General features: G+C 45.6%; 1 protein-coding gene across 1 annotated transcript in view; it reads right to left on the bottom strand.

Moving 5' to 3' along the window:
* Window positions 1–20,666, bottom strand: part of vps39 (VPS39 subunit of HOPS complex) — a 174,437-nt gene that overhangs the window by 31,664 nt on the left and 122,107 nt on the right. Inside the window, exons 19-22 of the mRNA XM_038783024.1 lie at window positions 18,339–18,467; window positions 7,358–7,460; window positions 4,374–4,419; window positions 3,764–3,913 (exon numbers count right to left, since the gene is read on the bottom strand). Coding sequence (XP_038638952.1) covers window positions 3,764–3,913; window positions 4,374–4,419; window positions 7,358–7,460; window positions 18,339–18,467 — 428 coding nt within the window. The remainder of the gene's footprint in view (window positions 1–3,763; window positions 3,914–4,373; window positions 4,420–7,357; window positions 7,461–18,338; window positions 18,468–20,666) is intronic.

The raw sequence follows: 20,666 nt of genomic DNA on the forward strand, positions 1-20,666 counted from the left end.
GATTGAAAATGCTAAATTGCCCATTAAAATTGGAAAAAAAATAATTAGGTACTCTAAATTTACAAAAAGACCTTCCTTTAATAAATTCAAGCGGACTATCCCTGATTAGTCCATGCCTTTCTATGTGACAGTTAATCCTCTCAGGATTGATTCTACTAATTCGTCCCCCACTGACATAACTGGCCTATGATGGTTCGGCATTGCCTTCGGACCCTTTTAAACAGCGGAACTATGTTGCATTTCTCCAGTCAAAGAACAAAGAACAATACAGTACAGGAACAGGCCCTTTGGTCCTCCAAGCCTGTACCGGTCATGATACTATCCTTGGCCAAAACCCTCCGCACTTACTAGTGCCATATCCCTTTACACCCTCCCAATCCATGGGCGGCATGGTAGCACAGTGGTTAGCTCCGTTGCTTCATAGGGCCAGTGTCCCAGGTTCAATTCTCGGCTTGGGTCACTGTGGAGTCTGCACATTCTTCCTATGACTGCGTGGGTTTCCTCCCACAAGTCCCAAAAGACGTGCTTGTTAGGTGAATTGGACATTCTGAATTCTCCCTTAGTGTACGTGTGGCGACTAGGGGATTTTTACGGCAATTTCATTGCAGTGTTAATGTAAGCCTACTTCTGACAATAAAGATTATTATATTATTTGTCGAGATGCCTTTTGAACTCCGTAATGTATCTGCTGCCACAACCTTGCCTGGCAACGCGTTCCAGGCACTCACCACCCTCTGTGTAAAAAAAACATGCCTCACACATCTCCTCTAAAATTTGTCCCACAGACTTTAAACCTATGCCCCCTGGTGACTAACCCCTCCACCCTGGGAAAGAGTGCCTGCCCATCCACTCTATCCATACCCCTCATAATCTTGTAGACTTCTATCAGGTCACCCCTCAACCTCCATTGTTCTAATGAAAAGAGTCCGAGTCTATTCAGTCTCTCCGCATAGCCAACATCCTACGGACCAGGCAACATCCTTGTAAACCTCCTCTGCACCCTTTCCAAAGCCTCCACATCCTTCTGATAGTGTCACAACCAGAATTGTGCGTAATATTCCAAGTGCGGCCTTACCAAGGTTCTGTACAACTGTAGCATGACTCGCCAGTTTTTATACTTGATGCCCTGTCCAATGAAGGCAAGCATTCCATATGCTTTCTTGACTACCTTGTCCACAATCCTCAACACTATCTGACACTCCACCAACCTCGGCGTCATCCGTGAACTTACTAATTAGCCCAGCTACATTTTTCTCGAAATCGTTTAATGTATACTACAAACAACAGAGGCCCCAGCACCGATCCTGTGGAACACCACTAGTTACAACCTTCCATTTAGAAAATCACAATTCTACTGCTACCCTCTGCCTTCTGTGACCAAGCCAGCTCTGTATCCATCTTGCCATCGATCCTGTGTGACTTCAACTTTTGTACCAGTCTGCCATAAAGCACCTTGTCAAAGGGTTTACTGAAGTCCATCTAACCAACATCCACTACCCTCCCCTCATCAATCATCTTTGTCACCTCCTCAAAAAACTCAATCAAGTTAGTGATGCACGACCTCCCCTTCACAAAACCATGTCGTCTATCGTTAATGAGTCCATTTGTTTCCAAATGGGTATAAATCCTGTCCCATGAGAACTCTCCCCAATAATTTACCTACTACCAACATGAGGCTCACCGGCCTATAGTTTCCTGGATTATCCCTGCTACCTTTCTTAAACAGCCGTACCACGTTAGCTATTCTCCAGTCCTCTGGGACCTCACCTGTCGCCAATGAGGATACAAAGATGTCAGTCAAGACCCCAGCAATTTCCACCCTTGCTTCCCTTAGTATTCTGGTGTAAATCCAGGCACAGGAGACTTATCTACCTTAAATGTCTTTTAAAATACTCAATACCTCTTTTTTGATGTCAACATGACCCAGACTATCCACACACCCTACCCAAGAATCATCTTCCACAAAGTCCTCCAGTACCTCCCTGTGTCAAGTGAGGATTAAAATTATCTTCAGGTCATCTGCTATCTCCTCCTTGAACTTCTTTAGTAGCCTCAGAAACAATCCATCTGGCCCTGGCAACTTAAGGATTTCAACCCTTTGAATACTTCCTTTCTCTTTACGATTCTCCCATCCAGTCTCTCACAATGTTCCTCCTGGACTACTATATCTGCATTATCCATTTCCTTGGTAAACACAGACAAAATATTAATATCAAACCCTTCTCACAGCCTCTGCAGCTACACACAAGTTCCCCTCTTCATCTCTAACTAACCTTGTACCATTAATATATTGGTTAAACATCTTTTGATTTGATTTAACTTTACTTGCGACTATTATATGCCCTCTCTTTGATTTTCTTTTTGACTTCGTTCCTACACTTTCTATATTCAACTAGGCTATCTTCAGTGCTTTGTTGTTTATGCCCATTGTATGCTTTTTTTTCCTGTTTGATCTACCCCTGTATTCCTCTAGAGAACCGGGAGGGGTCAAGATTTGGCAACACCACCTATTTTTGGAGCGGACATGTCTACTTCGCACCTTTAGGATCTCTCCTTTTAGTGCTTCCCACTGGTTTTCTCAAATTTATCTTCTAGCAATGCTGGCCAAACCACCTCAAGCAAGTCCCTTCTCATTTCTACAAAGTTTTCCAACCCCAATTCAAAATTTTTACTCCTGCTTTATCTCCGTCCTTTTCCATAGTAATACTGAATCGTGATCACTATCCCCGATATGGTCATCAACCATCACGTCACCATTTGCCCTTCTTCGTGCCCCAAGACTAGATCCGTTTATTATATCATCCCTTCTCACAACTGGAATGGATTCCTTAACCATTAGTGCTACTCCCCCTCCCCCCTTTTTTTTCTACCTCCCCCTCTGTCCTGCCTGATAATTCTATCCAGGGATGTTGAGCTGCCAATTTTGCCCCTTCTTTAGCCAGGTTTCTGTTAAAGCAATGTGCTCTTAACTCATCTACCTTGCTTCTAATACTCCTTGCATTTAAGTACAAACAGTTTAACCCCACCATTTTCCCTTGCCGAACACTTTTAAAACGTTGCTTGTCCCGTAATTCCAAGTCTATCACTATATATTGTACATCACTAGCTAAAGTTCTACCTCCATTTTCCGGATTTGATTTTGACCTATCTCATCCTACTCCTGGGATCCCATTTCCCTGCCAAACTGGTTGCCGTTTTCTGAGCTACAAGTTACCCATTTAGCCAACTCAGCTCACATACATACACTCAGGTATATTTTTACACTTACTAAATTGAGCGAATGTGACAGAAATTTTGGTTCCTTATTGCAGAGTAGAGCACTCCAAAATTCAATTCTGGCCTTAGGTGACTGTGTGGAGTTTGCACTTTCTCCCAGTGTCTGTGTGGGTTTCCTCTGGGTGCACCGGTTTCCTCCCACAGTCCAAAAATGTGCAGGTTAGGTGGATTGGCCATGTTAAATTGCCCTTTAGGTTAGGTAAGGTGACTGGATTACGGGGATAGGGTGGAGGCATGGGCTTAAGTAGGGTGCTTTTTCCAAGGAGACTCGATGGACTGAATGGCACTATAAATTCAGTTTCTATGACAGGTCACTTGCTTCATATATCATATTCAATGTCAGCCAAGGATCCCTAGCAGTTGAGTGCAATAATGCTGTTATGCAGCTTGATCTTGCTGACAACCATGTAATTTTTTTATGCTAGTTCCAGATTTGGATTTTTTGACATTTACAGTTCTGCCTGTACAGTTATAACTTTGACAGTACCTTTGTGGTGTCCAGTTTACTGTGGTGCAGCTCCAGTATTTGCAGGGCAGCCTGCAAGTTTGCTTGTGGCTCTGGTATCTCCATCCTGATTGGCCCCACACAGTGAATGTCAGGTGGTGACAGGTACATACGTAGTAAAGACAGGTACACCTAAGTGAAACAATGATATTGTTTCAACCTTCTGTGAATGACAGTCAGATTGAACAACAAACTTTGAAACATTTATTTAACTAATATATTTTAATACATCTTGGACTGATTTAACCAACTATATGTTACAAGCAAATACACAAAACCCTGCTGCTGTCTTGTCAACAAATGTACTAGTAGAATGGTCATCAACTGCTGAATACAACAACCCTGACCACTATTTAATGACGTGTGCCAATCACAAAGGAGCCCCCCCCTCCCCCTCTCTTCCACTGAACTCAGCAATAGCCAATCTGTTTGTTTCCATCTGTGGTTCTCACTTAACACTTATCTGAGGGATGGGGCTATGATTCTATGGAGCAAGTAGTGTTGAGCAAATACAATAATCTCTGCTATTGATGCTCCACATGAGGGAAAACCAAGGAACTGTGCAGGGAGGATTAGTACTATGTGTACTCACGTCTTTGTTGCCATCCCTGTTCCAATCATAATGTTTGTGACAGTATCTGAAATCGGACAGAACAAGCACTTATTAAAATCAAGACATAATCAAAGTCTAGTTTGATCTATTTTGATTTTTTAAAATAAATTTAGAGTACCCAATTCATTTTTTTTCCAATTAAGGGGCAATTTAGCGTGGCCAATCCACCTACCCTGCACATGTTTGGGTTGTGAGGGCAAAACCCACGCAAACACGGAGAGAATGTGCAAACTCCACACGTACAGTGACCCAGAGTCGGGATCGAACCTGGGACCTCGGCGCCATGAGACAGCAGTGCTAACCGCTGCGCCGTCGCGCTGCCTGATCTACTTTGATAAGGAAGCAGGTAAGTGAACTCAGTTCAAAAAACAATTTTCCAAAGTGAACAAAGCTATATACAACTTGGTGAGATTGGTTAGAAATTGATCCAACAGGCAGTATTCTAATATATTCATTGCTGGTACCTTACTCTGATCGCATGGAGATCCAAATAAAACAAACACCTCAGGAAATACATCTAACATCTTTGACAAAGGGTCATCTGGACTCGAAATGTTCGCTCTTTTCTCTTACAGATACTGCCAGACCTGCTGAGATTTTCCAGCATTTTCTCTTTTGGTTTCAGATTCCAGCATCCACAGTAATTTGCTTTTATACATTATTGAGCATTTCCCTCTGGCCCTCAATTCTCTCCTCTCCTGAAAATGTAGTTGCTGGTGTACAATTCAACAGATGGTAGTAGTCTCAAGCAATCAGTTTTCAGGGTCCAACTGGTGAAAATAAACAAACATTCTGCCGAGGTTCCTGTTCATATTCCAGACACTCCCGATCTTTGTACCAAAGGCCTTCTTTTGGAAACTGGGCACAATTATTTCGGACTTTGTATTGGCAGGGAAGGTGCCAAGGGTTAAGAGGACACTGTTTCAGAGGCAGCAGGGAGGCTTGGCGTTGCCAAACCTTCTACATTACTATTGGGCAGCTAACGTGGAGAAGGTAAGGCGATGGTGGGAAGTAGAGGGGGTAGAATGAGTTAGGATGAAGGAGGAATCTAGCGAGGGGGTCCAGCTTAAGGGCTATGGTGAGGGCAATGTTGCCAATGGCGCCGAGCAGATATTCAGGGGAGCCCAGTGGTGCAGTCCACGGTGAAGATGTGGAACCAGCTGAGAAGGCACTTTAAGATATAGAGGGGATGTTGGTGTTAACCCCGTTGTTAGAAAACCACGGGTTTGTGCCAGGAGGATAGATGGCATGTATAGGAAGTGGAGAGAAGTGGGGGCTGGTTAAGGCGAGGGATTTGTATCTGGAAGAAGGATTTGCCAGTATTGATTAATTGAAGGAGAGGGTAGAGCTCTCGAGAGCAAGTGAGTTTAGGTGCCTGCAGGTAAGGAACTTTGCATGGAAGATTTGGAAAGAGTTTCCCAGGTTGGAGCAACTGTTGCTTCCGGATGTGGAAGGGGAGAGCAGGATTCGAGAAATATACAGGTGGCTGGGGGAACAGGGAGGTGAGCGGGCGGTGAAGATTAGGGAGAAGTGGGAAGGGTAGCTGGGAGGGGAGATAAACTGGGGAGTATGGAGTGAGGCACTCCAAAGGGTAAACGCGACCTCGAGCGCAAGGATGAGCCCGATACAGTTCAAGGCCGTACACCGGGTACATATGACACAGGCAAGAATGAGTGAGATCTTTCAGGTGGTGGCAGACAAGTGTGAGAGGTTTGGTGCGATATTTGGGGTATCGGAGAAGCCGGAGCTGATGGAGGAGAGGAAGGTCGATGTTATGGCCTTCGCTTCTCTGATTGCCCGGCGACTCATTTTATTGGAGTGGCAGTCAGCATGCCACTGGGGGTAGCGGCCTGGCTGGATGATTTATGACTTTCTTTGGCTAGAAAAGATTCAATACGAGTCAAGGGGGTTCAGCGGAGGGTTTTGAGGCAAGGTGGGGAGTTGATTGTCACGGGGAGGAGGGGGAATTTCAACATTCACCCCGTGTTTGCGTGGGTTTCGCCCCCACAACCCAAAGATATGCAGGGTAGGTGTGTTGGGAAGTTTGTTTCCCGAACTGTCTATGGGTCGTAACTTTTCATATACGTTTGGAATAAAATACATTTATAAAGATTTTGTTTTTATATCACCACTTGTCATTTTCTTAATATTAATTAATTGCTTAGTATTTTATATATATCTGATTTGAAAATACTTTTCAAATGTGCCAACTATTGCCTCACACCTAGGAAAATGAACACAATTCGAAAAGTATTCCAGAATTAGTGTAATCTCGTTATTTCACCCTAACGAGTGACCAGTTTTGAGGGTGGGATATGATATTATATTCAAATGAATATAAATCCAGTGTAAAAGGACTGCAGAAAACACTTTTTTGGTGTAACACAGTGGTGCTTAAAATTCCCCAACCTTTTGCAATAATTTGACTGGTTCCACCAGATTGTGCTAGATGAGTGCCGAATAAGTGAAAACTGCCTGGCCCTCACCAAGTCTCAGCAAATGACTTGACCTCCACACGCAGGTACAAACAGATAACCACCCACAAACAAATGTGCGAGAGGGGGTGGGCACAGTGGTTAGCACTGCTGCCTTACACAGCTGAGGACCTGGATTCGGTCACTGTCCGTGTGGAACTTGCACATTCTCCCCATGTTTATGTGGGTCTCACCCCCACCCTAAATTGCCCCTTAATTGGAAAAAACGTATTGGGTACTCTAAATTTATAAAAATAACAAATGTGCATTAAATTCATTCTCTCACTTGGTGAAAAACTGTCTATTTGCAAGGAGCAGCCAGGCTTATTAATTGGTCAATGCTGAATTTGAACCCAAGGACCCCAGCATTGCAGGCCCAACACTTAGATATTTAAAAAGGTCCAGAAACCTTTAATACAAAAACGCATTAAACATGGTAATTTTAACTACAGATACCAGAACTCCGGAAATGAAATGTGGAATACTTACTCTTCGGCCATTTTAATATTCTTCAGTATGTGAACATAAATAAAAAGGGCTTGTTCATGTAGACCCATTTGACCCATCAGCAATGCTCGTTCCTCCAGCAACCCTGAAACATCACCAGAAAGATCATTCACGACATTCACTTCACCCTTCCTTTTCCACACTGAGCAGTCCCAAAATGAAGACCAAGGTGCAGAGTGTATTGTGAGGGCCCCTTCCTGTTGATTCCCTAATTTCACCTTTATTTTTGCTGTTATTGTTTTGATTCATGGATGCTTACTGGGCATATATCTTAAGTTGAGCAGGGAAGGGAGGAATTCAAAAGTTACAAAAGAGAACACTGTGCTAACTTTTGAACAGCAGAACTCAGACCTTTTTGGCACCCAAGAGATCAGTGGGACTCAGTTTGATTGGTTAGCTGGTGGCCAATGAATTGACCAAAAGGCCACATTCTGCCCGGTGACAGGCAGTGATTGGGTCCTGCCTGAATGGGATGACTTTCAGAGGGCCAGGGGAAAGGCAATTGAGTCCTGGAAGCTCAGAGGAAAGAAACTGTTCTCTCACCCTCGTGTTTTCTCGAGAAAAGCTGTTGTATTTCTGAAACTGCAGAGATCCGAATGAATCTACAATGACAACCATTACAGAAATCTCGGACTGAAAGTCTAAATTGAAGGAAGGTGTGCTAGAAATAACCGTTGGAAGCAAAGACTCTTGTCTTTTTACTTTCATAATTATTTTTACACATCTCTTCTTCCCTTTCTGTTTGTCTGTCTTGTGTGTTTGTGCATATACAGTTTTAAGTGGAGGGGTGGGGGTTAGGAATGAGGTAATAGTTAACCTGTTGTATTTGCTGCGTATTTAATTATAGTAACTTCACAAACCTGGTGACTATAGTTATTGGACAGCTAAGACCCAAAAACTTTGGGTGTTTTTCTAAGAAATATTTATTAATTTCAATTGCGTTGCGACTCCAGGTCAAGTGGGGCTGGAATTGACTACACACTAGCTCAGGGGGTCGTAACAGCACGAAGTTACCAGGGTTGAAGAGAAAAGATGGGAGAAATTAGAACTCAACAAGCCAATGTCAAATTTCGATTTCAGGAATGGAAGACCCTTGAAAAGAGGGAACTAGAATAGGGAACGGAAGAGAGGGTTTTGTAACACAGTAGGAAGGAGTAAGATATCATAGGACAATGTTCAGAAGGAATTGACTATGATTGTTCATAAGAGTAATAAACATGGCATTGCTAACATAATAAATTGGGACAGAAAAATTTAGAGGTTGCACAGAAATTGCTAATGTACATGCAGGTGTGCTGAATCCATGCTAAAAGATATGGGAGCAATATTTATACCTCTTTCCTAATTAGTTTATAAAGACTAAATAGTTTTCATGTGAAGTAGATCAGAAAGCATCAGAAATGACCAAGGGTTTTTTCATAGATTCATACAGTCATACAGCACAGAAAAGGCCCTTCGGCTCACTGAGTCTGAGCCAGTCAAAAACAATCACCTAACTATTCTAATCCCATTTCCCAGCACTTGGCCCCCAGAGCCTTGTATGCCTTGGGATCGCAAGTGCACATCTAAAGACTTCTTTTTTTTTTCAAATAATTTTTATTGAAAAATTTTAATTTTATACAACATTGACGCACCTTAGTAAAATACCGAAAATAACAATAATATTAACAATCATATACATTCGTCCATCCCCATGAACAACCCAGCATTTTAACAACAACGCAAATTAACACACTATAAAGTTACAGAATAAACACTACAATAATGCACCCCCCCCCCCCGGGGTTGCTGCTGCTATTGACCAATTTACCTATCTCTGAGCCAGGAAGTCCAGAAAAGGCTGCCATCATTTATAGAACCCTTGTCTTGATCCTCTCAGGGCAAATTTGACCTTTTCCAATTTTATAAATCCCGCCATGTCACTGATCCAGGTCTCCACGCTTGGGGGCCTTGCATCCTTCCATTGTAACAGAATCCTTCGACGGGCTACTAGGGACGCAAAGGCCAGGACACCGGCCTCTTTCGCCTCCTGCACTCCCGGCTCTACCGCAACTCCAAAAATCGCGAGTCCCCACCCTGGTTTGACCCTGGATCCAACCACCCTCGACACCGTCCCCGCCACCCCGTTCCAGAATTCTTCCAGTGCTGGGCATGCCCAGAACATCTGGGCGTGGTTCCCTGGACTCCCCGAACATCTGGTGCACCTGTCCTCACCCCCAAAGAACCTACTCATCCTAGTCCCGGACATGTGGGCCTGGTGCAGCACCTTAAATTGGATGAGACTAAGCCTCGCACATGAGGAGGAAGAGTTAACTCTCTCCAAGGCCTCCGCCCAAGTCCCGTCCTCTATCTGCTCCCCGAGTTCCTCCTCCCATTTAGCCTACAGCTCCTCCACTGACGACTCCTCCACCTCCTGCATTACCTTATAGATGTCAGACACCTTCCCCTCTCCTACCCACACCCCAGAAAGCACTCTGTCCATCGTCCCCCGCGAGGGCAGCAAAGGGAATCCCTCTACCTGTCGCCTAGCAAACACCTTTACCTGCAGGTATCTGAACATGTTCCCTTGGGGAAGGCCAAATTTATCTTCCAGTTCCCCAAGGCCCGCAAACCTCCCGCCAATAAACAGGTCCCTCAATTTGCTGATGCCCGCCCTTTGCCACCCCCTGAATCCCCCATCCGTGTTCCCCGGGATGAACCGATGGTTGCCACCCAGTGGAGCCTCCATCGAGCCCCCTGTTTCCCCCCGATGCTGTCTCCACTGTCCCCAGATTCTTAGGGTCGCCGCCACCACCGGGCTCGTGGTAAACCTCTTAGGGGAGAGCGGCAACGGTGCCGTTACCATGGCACCCAGGCTCGTACCTCTACATGACGCCATCTCCATTCTTTTCCATGCCGCCCCTCCCCCCTCCATCACCCATTTACGCACCATTGACATATTGGCTGCCCAATAGTACCCCAGAAGGTTGGGCAGCGCCAGCCTGCCTCTATCCCGGAACACCCTCCTCACTCTCGGAGTCCCATATGCCCACACAAAGCTCAGAATACTGCTGGTCACTCTCCTAAAGAAGGCCCTGGGGATAAATATGGGCAGGCACTGAAAAAGGAACAAGAACCTCGGAAGCACCGTCATTTTGACGGACTGTACCCTCCCCGCCAACGACAATGGCAGCATGTCCCACCTCCTGAACTCCTCCTCCATCTGATCTACCAGTCTGGTGAAGTTATGCTTTTGAAGAGTCCCCCAGTCCCTGGCCACCTGCACCCCCAGGTACCTAAAGCTCTCCCCTGCCCGCCTAAGCGGGAGCCTACCAATTCCTTCCTCCTGGTCTCCAGGGTGCACCACAAACACCTCGCTCTTGCCCAAGTTTTTTTATAACCTGAAAAGGTCCCAAACTCGGCTGGCAACTCCATCACTCCTGGCATCCCTCCCACCGGGTCCGCCACATACAGTAACAGGTCGTCGGCATACATCTAAATACTTCTTCAACGATAGGTGGGTCTCTGTCTCCACCACCCTTTCAAGCAGCGAGTTCCAAACTCCCACCACCCTCTGGGCGAAAAGGTATTTCCTCACATTCCCTCCTAAACTCCTGCCCCTTAACTTAAATCTATGCCCCCTAGTATGTGATCCCTCCATCAAGATAAAAAGCTTCTTCCTGTCTATTCTTCCTATGCCCCTCAATTTTATACATCTCAATCATGCTCCCCTCGATCTCCTCTGCTCCAAGAAAAACATGATGTGGAGATTACGGCGTTGGACTGGGGTGAGCACAGTAAGAAGTCTTACAACACCAGGTTAAAGTCCAACATATTTGTTTCAAACACTAGCTTTCGGAGCACTGCTCCTCCCTCAGGTGAATGAAGAGGTATTTTCCAGAAAAATATATATAGACAAATTCAAAGATGCCAGACAATGCTTAGAATGCAAGCATTTGCAGGTAATTAAATCTTTACAGATCCAAAGATAAGGGTAACCCCAGGTTAAAGAGGTGTGAATTGTCTCTAGCCAGGACAGTTGGTAGGATTGGAAATAGTGGATGCATTGGTGGTCATCTTCCGGGATTCTATAGACTCTGGAACTGTCCCTGCAGATTGGAGGGTAGCTCATGTCACTCCAATATTCAAAAAGGGAGGGAGAGAGAAAGCAGGGGAATTATAGACCAGTAAGCCTAACATTGGTTGTGGGAAAAATGCTTGAATCCATTATCAAGGACTTTATAGCGGAACATTCAGAAATCAGTGGCAGGATCAGTCAGAGTCAGCATGGATTTCTGAAGCAAAAATCATGCTGGACAAATCTGTTGGAATTCTTTGAAGATGTAACCAGTACAGTTGACTGTACTGTAGCCAGTCGATGTGGTATATTTGGACTTTCAGAAGGCGTTTGACACATAGAGATTATTGTGCAAAATTAAAAGCGCATGGGATTGAGGGAAATGTATTGAGGTGATACAAAACTGGTTGGCAGAGAAGAAAACAAAGAGAGGGATTAATGGGGTCCTTTTCAAATTGGTAGGCAGTAACTAGTGGGGTACCACAGGGATTGTGCTGGAACCCCAGCTATTCACAATATAGTAATGATTTGGATGCGGAAACAAAATGTAACATCTCAAAGGTTGTAGATGATACCAAGTTAGGTGGGAGGGGGAAATGTGACGAGGATGCAGGGATCCTACATTATGAACTGAACAGGTTGGGCGAGTGGGCAAATCAATGGCAAATTCAGTATAGTTTGGATAAGTGTGAGGTTATTCACTTTGGAAGCAAAAACAGGAAGGCAGATTACTACCTGAATGGTTGTAAATTGGGAGAGGGGAGTGTACAGCGGGGCCTGGGTGTCCTTGTGCACCAGTTGTAAAGGTAAGCATGCAGGTAAAGAAGGCTATTGGGTATGTTGGCCTTCATTGCGAGAGGTTGAGAGTATCGAAGCAGGGATGCTTGGCTTCAATTATACAGAGCCTTGATGAGGCCACACCTAGAGCATTGTGTGCAGTTTTGGTCTCCTTCTCTGAGGAAGGATGTTCTTGCTCTCGAGGGAGTGCAGCGAAGGTTTACCAGACTGATTACAGGAATGGCGGGACTGTCATATGAGGAGAGATTGACTAGGTTGGGATTGCTTTCGCTGGAGTTCAGAAGAATGGGGGAGATCCCAGAGACTTTGAAAATTTTAACGGGACTAGACAGGGTTGATGCAGATAAGATGTTACCAATGATCGGTGTGTCCAGAACCAGATGTCACAGTCTGAGGATTCAGGGTAAACCATTTCAGACAGATATAAGGAGACGTTTCTTCACACAAAGAGTGATGATTCATTGCCACAGGAAGTAGTTGATGCTAAAACATTGAATATATTCAAGAGGCGGCTAGATATAGCACATGGGAATGGGATCAAAGGCTCTGGGCAGAAAGCAGGATTATTGCTATTGAGTTGAATGATCAGCCATGATTGTGATAAATGGCAAAGCAGACTCTGGTGGGCCAAAAAGCTTCCTCCTGCTCCTATCTTCTATGCATCTATAGAACATAAAACACACAGTGCACGAGACCATTTGGCCCATCGAATCAGCACTGACTCACTTAAGCCCTCACTTTCACCCTATCCCCGTAACCCAACAACTCCATCTAACCTTTTTTCGACACCAAGGGCAGTTCAGCATGGCCAATCCACCTAATCTGCACGTTTTTGGACTGTGGGAGGAAACCATAGCACCCGGAGGAAACCCACACAGACACGGGGAGAACGTGCAGACTCCGCACAGAGTGACCCAGCGAGGAATCGAACCTGGGACCCTGGCGCTATGAAGCCATAATGCTATCCACTTGTGCTACCGTGCTGCCCCAAATGTAAGGGACCCTGCACGAAAGGTTTGGAAGGCGTTCCCTAGGTTGCCGAGATACACCCTGCTGGAGCGACTGCTGCTTCCAGATATGGAAGGGAAGGGTAGGGCAGCACAGTAGTAGTGGGTAGCACTGTTGCTGCACAGCACCAGAGTCCCAGGTTCCATTCCTGGCTTGGGTCACTGTCTGCACGTTCTCCCAGTGTCTGCTTGGGTTTCCTCCGGGTGCTCCGGTCTCCTCCCACAAGTCCCAAAAGGCGTGCTGTTAGGGAATTTGTACATTCTGAATTCTCCCTCAGTGTACCCGAACAGGTGCCGGAATATGGCGACTGGGGGATTTTCAGAGTGTTAATTGCAGTGTTAATGTAAGCCTACTTGTGACAATAAAGATCATTATTATACTTTGGGTACCAGTCCTTCCAACGGATTCATGACTACATTCAAAAACCTTTTTTATATTGTTCGAACGCTGCTTGCCTTTTATGAACCCTGTTTGGTCCTCTGTAACCACCCCCAGGACACAATCCTCCATCCTTCCCGCCAACAACTTAGCCAGTACTATCACATCAGTATTCAACAATGATAGGGCCTAAACAACCCACATTTCACCGGGTACTTCCCCTTTTAAGGATTATCGTAATCATTGCCTACAGCAGCTCCCCCTTCTCCAACACCTCATTAAACGCCCCCAAAACATGTGGTGCCAGGTCCGTCACAAACTCCTTATAAAATTCCGCCGGAAATCCATCCGGCCCTGGCGCCGTCCCTGACTTCATACCCCCAATACTGTCCAGCACCTCCCTCAGCCCCAGGGCTCCTCCAGCGCCCGCCTCTTTACTTCCTCCAACTGTGAAACTCCAGCTTGTCCAAAAACCGTCCCATGTCTCCCTCTTCTCCCCCAGGGTCCGCCTTGTATAATCCCTGGTAATACTCCCGAAAACCCCACATCCCCAGCCTGTATTCTCAATATTTCCCTCAACGGGGCCTGCCTCTGTAATTGGTGTGCTAGCATGCGATTCGCCTTCTCCCCCTATTGATACTGTACCCCTCTTGTCTTCTGTAGCTGTCCTACCACCCTCCCCTTTTGTCAGCCTATCAATTTGCCCCTACAGCAACTCCCCTTCTCCAACACCTCATTAAACACCCCCAAAACATGTGGTGCCAGGTCCGTCACAAACTCCTTATAAAATTCCGCCGGAAATCCATCCGGCCCTGGCGCCGTCCCCGACTTCAGTATTCAACAATGATAGGGCCTAAACAACCCACATTTCACCGGGTACTTCCCCTTTTAAGGATTATCGTAATCATTGCCTACAGCAGCTCCCCCTTCTCCAACACCTCATTAAAAGCCCCCAAAACATGTAGTGCCAGGTCCGTCACAAACTCCTTATAAAATTCCGCCGGAAATCCATCCGGCCCTGGCGCCGTCCCTGACTTCATACCCCCAATACTGTCCAGCACCTCCCTCAGCCCCAGGGCTCCTCCAGCGCCCGCCTCTTTACTTCCTCCAACTGTGAAACTCCAGCTTGTCCAAAAACCGTCCCATGTCTCCCTCTTCTCCCCCAGGGTCCGCCTTGTATAATCCCTGGTAATACTCCCGAAAACCCTTACTTATCTTCCCCGGCTCCGACACCACATCCCCAGCCTGTATTCTCAATATTTCCCTCAACGGGGCCTGCCTCTGTAATTGGTGTGCTAGCATGCGATTCACCTTCTCCCCCTATTGATACTGCACCCCTCTTGTCTTCTGTAGCTGTCCTACCACCCTCCCCTTTTGTCAGCCTATCAATTTGCCCCTGTAACTTTATCCTCCTCACCAATCCCTCCGTGGTGAGCGCCTTCAAATAGTCCCCATCCACCTCCACTATCTCGCGACCCCCCCGCCCCGCCGGGTACGGGAGAGTCCCACCCCTTGCTCTTCTCCGTGGTTCAATGAGAGATCTTCTCTTCTCCACAATTTTATGGAGTCTCAGAGACCTGTGCACTTTGTCCTCTTCAGGGGCCTTATCTAGCACCCATTCCCCTCCCAGCCCCACCAGCATCTTCGAGACGTACCTCGTGGCACTCACACCTTCAATTCCTTCAGGCAGGCCCACTATCTGCATGTTCTGCCTTCTTGATGGGTTCTCCTGCTCCTCCACCTTTGCCCTCAACATTTTGCAAAGGTCTCCTAAGAGCTCCACCTCCGCCTCCAGTGTCACCACTTGATCTGTGGTCTGAGATCACCCCTTCAATCTCTTGGATCTGCGACCCGTGCACCTCCAAACACTTCTCCACCCACTCCAGAGTTCTTCAGGGGTGCCATAGCTCCGTCGATGGCCTTCAAGTGATCCTCCCACATCTCCTTCCTTGGCGAGGAACTCATCCTTAATAAAAGCCATCAAGGGCAGCACGGTGGCCTAGTGGTTAGCACAACCGCCTCACGGCGCTGAGGTCCCAGGTTCGATCCCGGCTCTGGGTCACTGTCCGTGTGGAGTTTGCACGTTCTCCCCGTGTCTGCGTGGGTTTCGCCCCCACAACCCAAAAATGTGCAGAGTCGGTGGATTGGCCACGCGAAATTGCCCCTTAATTGGAAAAAATAATTGGCTAATCTAAATTTATAAAAAAATAAATAAATAAAAGCCATCAATTGCTCCATCTGGGGATTTGCTGCTTGCACCAGCCCTTCCCCCTCTGCCATCCTTCCACCGGCTGCTGCGCCACAAGTTTCCTGCAACTCTTTGGCCAGATATCTCACCATCTTCTGCCAGGTTTGGTAATCAGCGGAATCCCACTCCTGGGGGAAACTACTCCTCCGACCTTCAACTACACCTTTTGGTCAAAATTACATCCAATATCGGGTAAAAAGAGCTCTTTCCTATTCCTTCGGGGAGGAGCTACCTGGTGTGCGACCATTCACACCATGGCCGCCACCGGAGGTATCGCTGAATATTCTGCTTTCTTCACCCCGGCAAACAGTGCGTCCCCCATAATAAAAAAGTCAATCCTTGAATACACATCGCGAACTGTCAAAAAAAACGAATACTCTATATCCAACGGATGCAAAAACCTTCACTTGTCCACCCCACCTTCCATCTTCCCCATAAGTGCAGCCAACACCTTCGCCCCCACTACCCACAATATTAACTGGGCATATCCAAATCGGGTATGGCGGCCAATATCTTCTTCATAAACCTTACGTCATCCTAATTCGATGCTTACACGCTAACCAGCACCATCAACCTCCCATGTATGACACCCGTTACTATAGGCGTACCTGCTCCCCTGGTCAGCCACCACTGTTCGCCATCTGATAGCCCTTTCTCTTACCTACCAATATCGCTACCCACCCAGGCCCTACTATCAAAACCCGAGTGGAACACCTGATTCACCCAGCCCTTTTGAAGCCTCACCTGCGCCTTCACCCTCAGATGGTTATCTTGCAACAGCACAAGCTATTAAAATGCGGGAAAACTCTTGTCCCCTTCAACGCTCCCCCCAGCCCTCGCACGTTCCATGTAACCAAATGGATTGGTGGCCTCTCACAACCCCCCGCCGCGGCCCTCCTTTCAGTCATGACTGCTACTGGGGGTAGGACTCAGCCCAACCCCCAGGTCACTGTCAGCCATCAACCCCTTCCCACCTCCCCTTCCCAGAAGCCCCCCCCGAGCTTACTGGTGGACTATCACTTGCACCCTTTCTTCCCAGATTCCCAGTGAGGAGGGATTTACCCTGGGAGTCTTCACCCCCCACCATCTGGCCTGGACTTGCAAAATCCTACCAACTGTCCTGGCTTGAGACAATTCACACCTCTTTAACCTGGGATTATCCCTCTCTCTGGATCTGTAATGATTTAATTACCCGCAAATGCTTGCATTCTAAACTTTGTCCGGCATCTCTGACTTTGTCTATATAAATGTTTCTGGAACATACCTTTCCATTCACCTGAGGAAGGAGCAGTGCTCCGAAAGCTCGTGTTTGAAACAAATCTGTTGGACTTTAACCTGGTGTTGTAAGACACTAGCATCCCACCTGAGCCAATGAATCAATACTCCTCCATACTGAACATCAACTGAAGAAGCACTGAGCATGGAAAGGGCAGAAAATGTAGTCTGGGTGGGGACTTCAATGTCTATCACCAAGAATAGCTCAGTAGCACTACTACCGACTAGGCTGTCCATGTCCTAAATAACATGGCTGCTAGACTGGGCATGTGGCAGGTTGATAGGGAGCAACAAAAAGGAAAAATCTTTTTGACCTCATCCTTACCAATCTGCCTGTTGCAGATGCACCATCGGTGATAGTATAGGTAGGATTGACCACTGCCCAGTCCTTGTGGAGACGGTGTCCCGTCTTCACACGGAGGATACTCTCCACTGTATTGTGTGGCATTACCACGGTGTGGCCCGGTGGAACATGGTTAGCACTGCTGTCTCAATGCCAGGGACCTGGGTTCAATTCCAGCCTCGGGTGAATGTCTGTGAGGAGTCTGCACGTTCTCCCCGTGTCTGCGTGGGTTTCCTCCGGGTGGTCAGGTTTCTCGCAGTCCAAAGAAATGCAGATTAGGTGGATTGGCCAAACTAAAATTGCTCTTAGTGCCCAAAAAGGTTAGGTGGGGTTACGGGGATGGGGTGAAATTGTGGGCTTCCAAGGGCTGGTGCAGACTTGATGGGTCGAAGGGTCTCCTTCTGCACTGTAAAATCGATGATAAAAACCTATATTTGTGCACAGTATAAGCCCTTGGAAGGTTCAAAGATGGAAAAGATCAAGAAAGATTGGGACAGCTGAATGACTTGAAAGGTTGGAAATTACAAATCTGTTGTAGATGTATGTGTCAATATTATTTCTAAATAAATAGCAAAAGCACCTGAAAGAAACACAGGTTGGAATGAGGAAAAGATCATCAGTACTTGCTATGAAACCGATCAGTTTTCTCCAAACACTAATTTGTAAATTTATATAGCAATACGTGCTCATCTAATGATTAACACTTCATTATATTTGCAAATTACATTCATAAAGTCAACAAAACTTCACAGTAGGCATGAACAGCTACCTCAGGTATTCACTATGAATGCCTCACAAAAGCAATTAAATATCCAAACAAAAAATTTACATTTTGTCCAGAGAATTTGCCACTCACCATCAAATGGAAAGTCACTGATGAGTTTGCTGGGTTGATAATGCATTGAAATTTCCAAGAAACATAACAACTTGTTCCTGTGTTCTCCCAACTCCCCTTCCTCCATTCCAGCAGGAACAGGAATCTCATCTGGAAAAGTAACCAAGGGGGGTTGATAGATTATTGATTCTTTGATTTATTGATGTTTTTAGGTACTGATTGAGTGCTTAGCTAAAGAGTGGAATTATTTAAAATGCCATGACTGTGAAAAGATAGTTATTGTTTCAGACAATGAATTAACGATTGAACATTAGGGACTTGATATAGAAATTTAGACATTATATGAAACATTTGTTGGAACAATGAATAGACCATTGTATTAATTACAGCAAGGTCTATGGCCAGCCGTTATGTGAGAAACCTATTCTCATGAGACGGGGCACGTAGACACAATTATTCCTGATGGATACTAATCAATCTTTAAAAAAATGTTTGAGTACCAAATTCATTTTTTCCAATTAAGGGGCAGTTTAGTGTGGCCAATCCACCTACTCTGCACATCTTTGGGTTGTGGGGGTGAAACCCATGCAAACACGGGGAGAATGTGCAAACTCCACATGGACAGTGACCCAGAACCGGGATCAAACCTGGGACCTTGGCGCCGTGAGGCAGCAATGCTAACCGCTGCGCCACCGTGCTGCCCTCTAATCAATCTTAAGTAACGGCCAATGTCTGATTAATAAATCGTCCGAAGTAACAGACATATATTTGAACAAATCAGGAGGTCTCAGATGAGAATTAGAAACCAATGAGAGTAAATGAGGAATTAGACCATCGCTAAGGATTCCCTTAAAGTAAGACTTCGTGGCTGAGGTTGGCCTCCTGAGTTCCTGCTTTTCTGAAATTCATGAATCAGTCTGTTTATTTTAAAAGTGATTTCTTTATGCTTTTATGATTAATGATTTCCTTTGCCATGTATTTGAGCAACTCATGTATTGTTTGATATTTCATTTCTAGGTTTTGATTTAGTTCGTATGCAAGCGTATTCAAGTGAATAATTAGAAATAAAGTTGTATTTACGACGCCTCCAATCAACTGGTCTATCGACTCTTATTAGAAGATAAAATAAGAGATCTTACAGGGATTATAATCAAATCTTTACAAACCAGATGCAAAAAAAGCAACTCAAGACCGATTAATAATAATAATCTTTTATTGACAAAAGTATGAAGTTACTGTGAAAAGCCCCTAGTCGCCACATTCCGGCGCCTGTTCGGGTAAGCTGGTACGGGAATTGAACCCATGTTGCTGGCCTTGTTCTGCATTACAAACCAGCTATCTAGCCCACTGAGTTAAAAAAGCTCTTAAGTTAAGCGCTGTGATCTAATCAGATAATTATACCTAGTTTCTGCATATAGATAATAATTAGCATTTTATTGCATTGATCATGCCGTTCAGAGCTCCCTTGCATTTGTTGGCTGCTGCTCTATACTGGTTGGACATATTCAGCATCAAGTATATGAGATTCCTTGGTCTCTTTCAATTTCATCCTGAGCATTCATGGAGTAATAGGCAATCCTCAGTTTGCCTTGTTATGTGCAGTACTTTACACTTGCCTGCATTAAATTTTATTTTCTGGACGATGACAGAGCCCAGCCAAACCAACAAATCATTGTACATAAAAATAAATCAAAAGTGAACTTGTAGTTTTAATAGAGAAGGGGTAGATAGCATGAAACAAGTGATATCAGGTTTCAACCAGAAGATTACAAATTTCAAACTAAATTCAGGAGACATTTCTGCACAAAAAAGGTGGGCAATACATGGAACGAACTCCAAATGGAGCAATGAAAGCAAAAACCCTGAAATAAGTTGAATGTTGCAAAGAAGGGATGAAAGTTTTTAAACCCACGAATGCCTGTCATTATTTTGTAAACTGGATCCGAAAGTGTCAGCTTTGTTTAGTAGCACTCATTTTGTTTCAGCAACACACCAACCGGCTACGGCACATAGTTGAGCCTGACATTCCAGGGCAATACTAAAGGAGTTCTGCATTGTTGATGAGAAGTGCTTATTTAAGTGGATGGAAAAGATCAAGTGGCACTTTTCCAAAAAGTGAGTTTTGCCATGGATCCTCACCAATACCTAGAAAACAGATTTACCAGTCTTCGGGTGGCACAGTGGCGACCATTGCTGCCTCAAGGCGGCGAGGACCCGGGTCACTGTCCATGTGGAGTTTGCACATTCTCCCTGTGTCTGCGTGGTATCACCCCCACAACCCAAAAAGATGTGCAGGGAAGATGGATTGGCCGTGTAAATTTTCTCTTAATTGGGAAAAAAAATACTTAA

This window comes from Scyliorhinus canicula, chromosome 2 (genome assembly GCF_902713615.1).
Source record: "Scyliorhinus canicula chromosome 2, sScyCan1.1, whole genome shotgun sequence".
NCBI classification, from domain to species: Eukaryota; Metazoa; Chordata; class Chondrichthyes; order Carcharhiniformes; family Scyliorhinidae; genus Scyliorhinus; species Scyliorhinus canicula.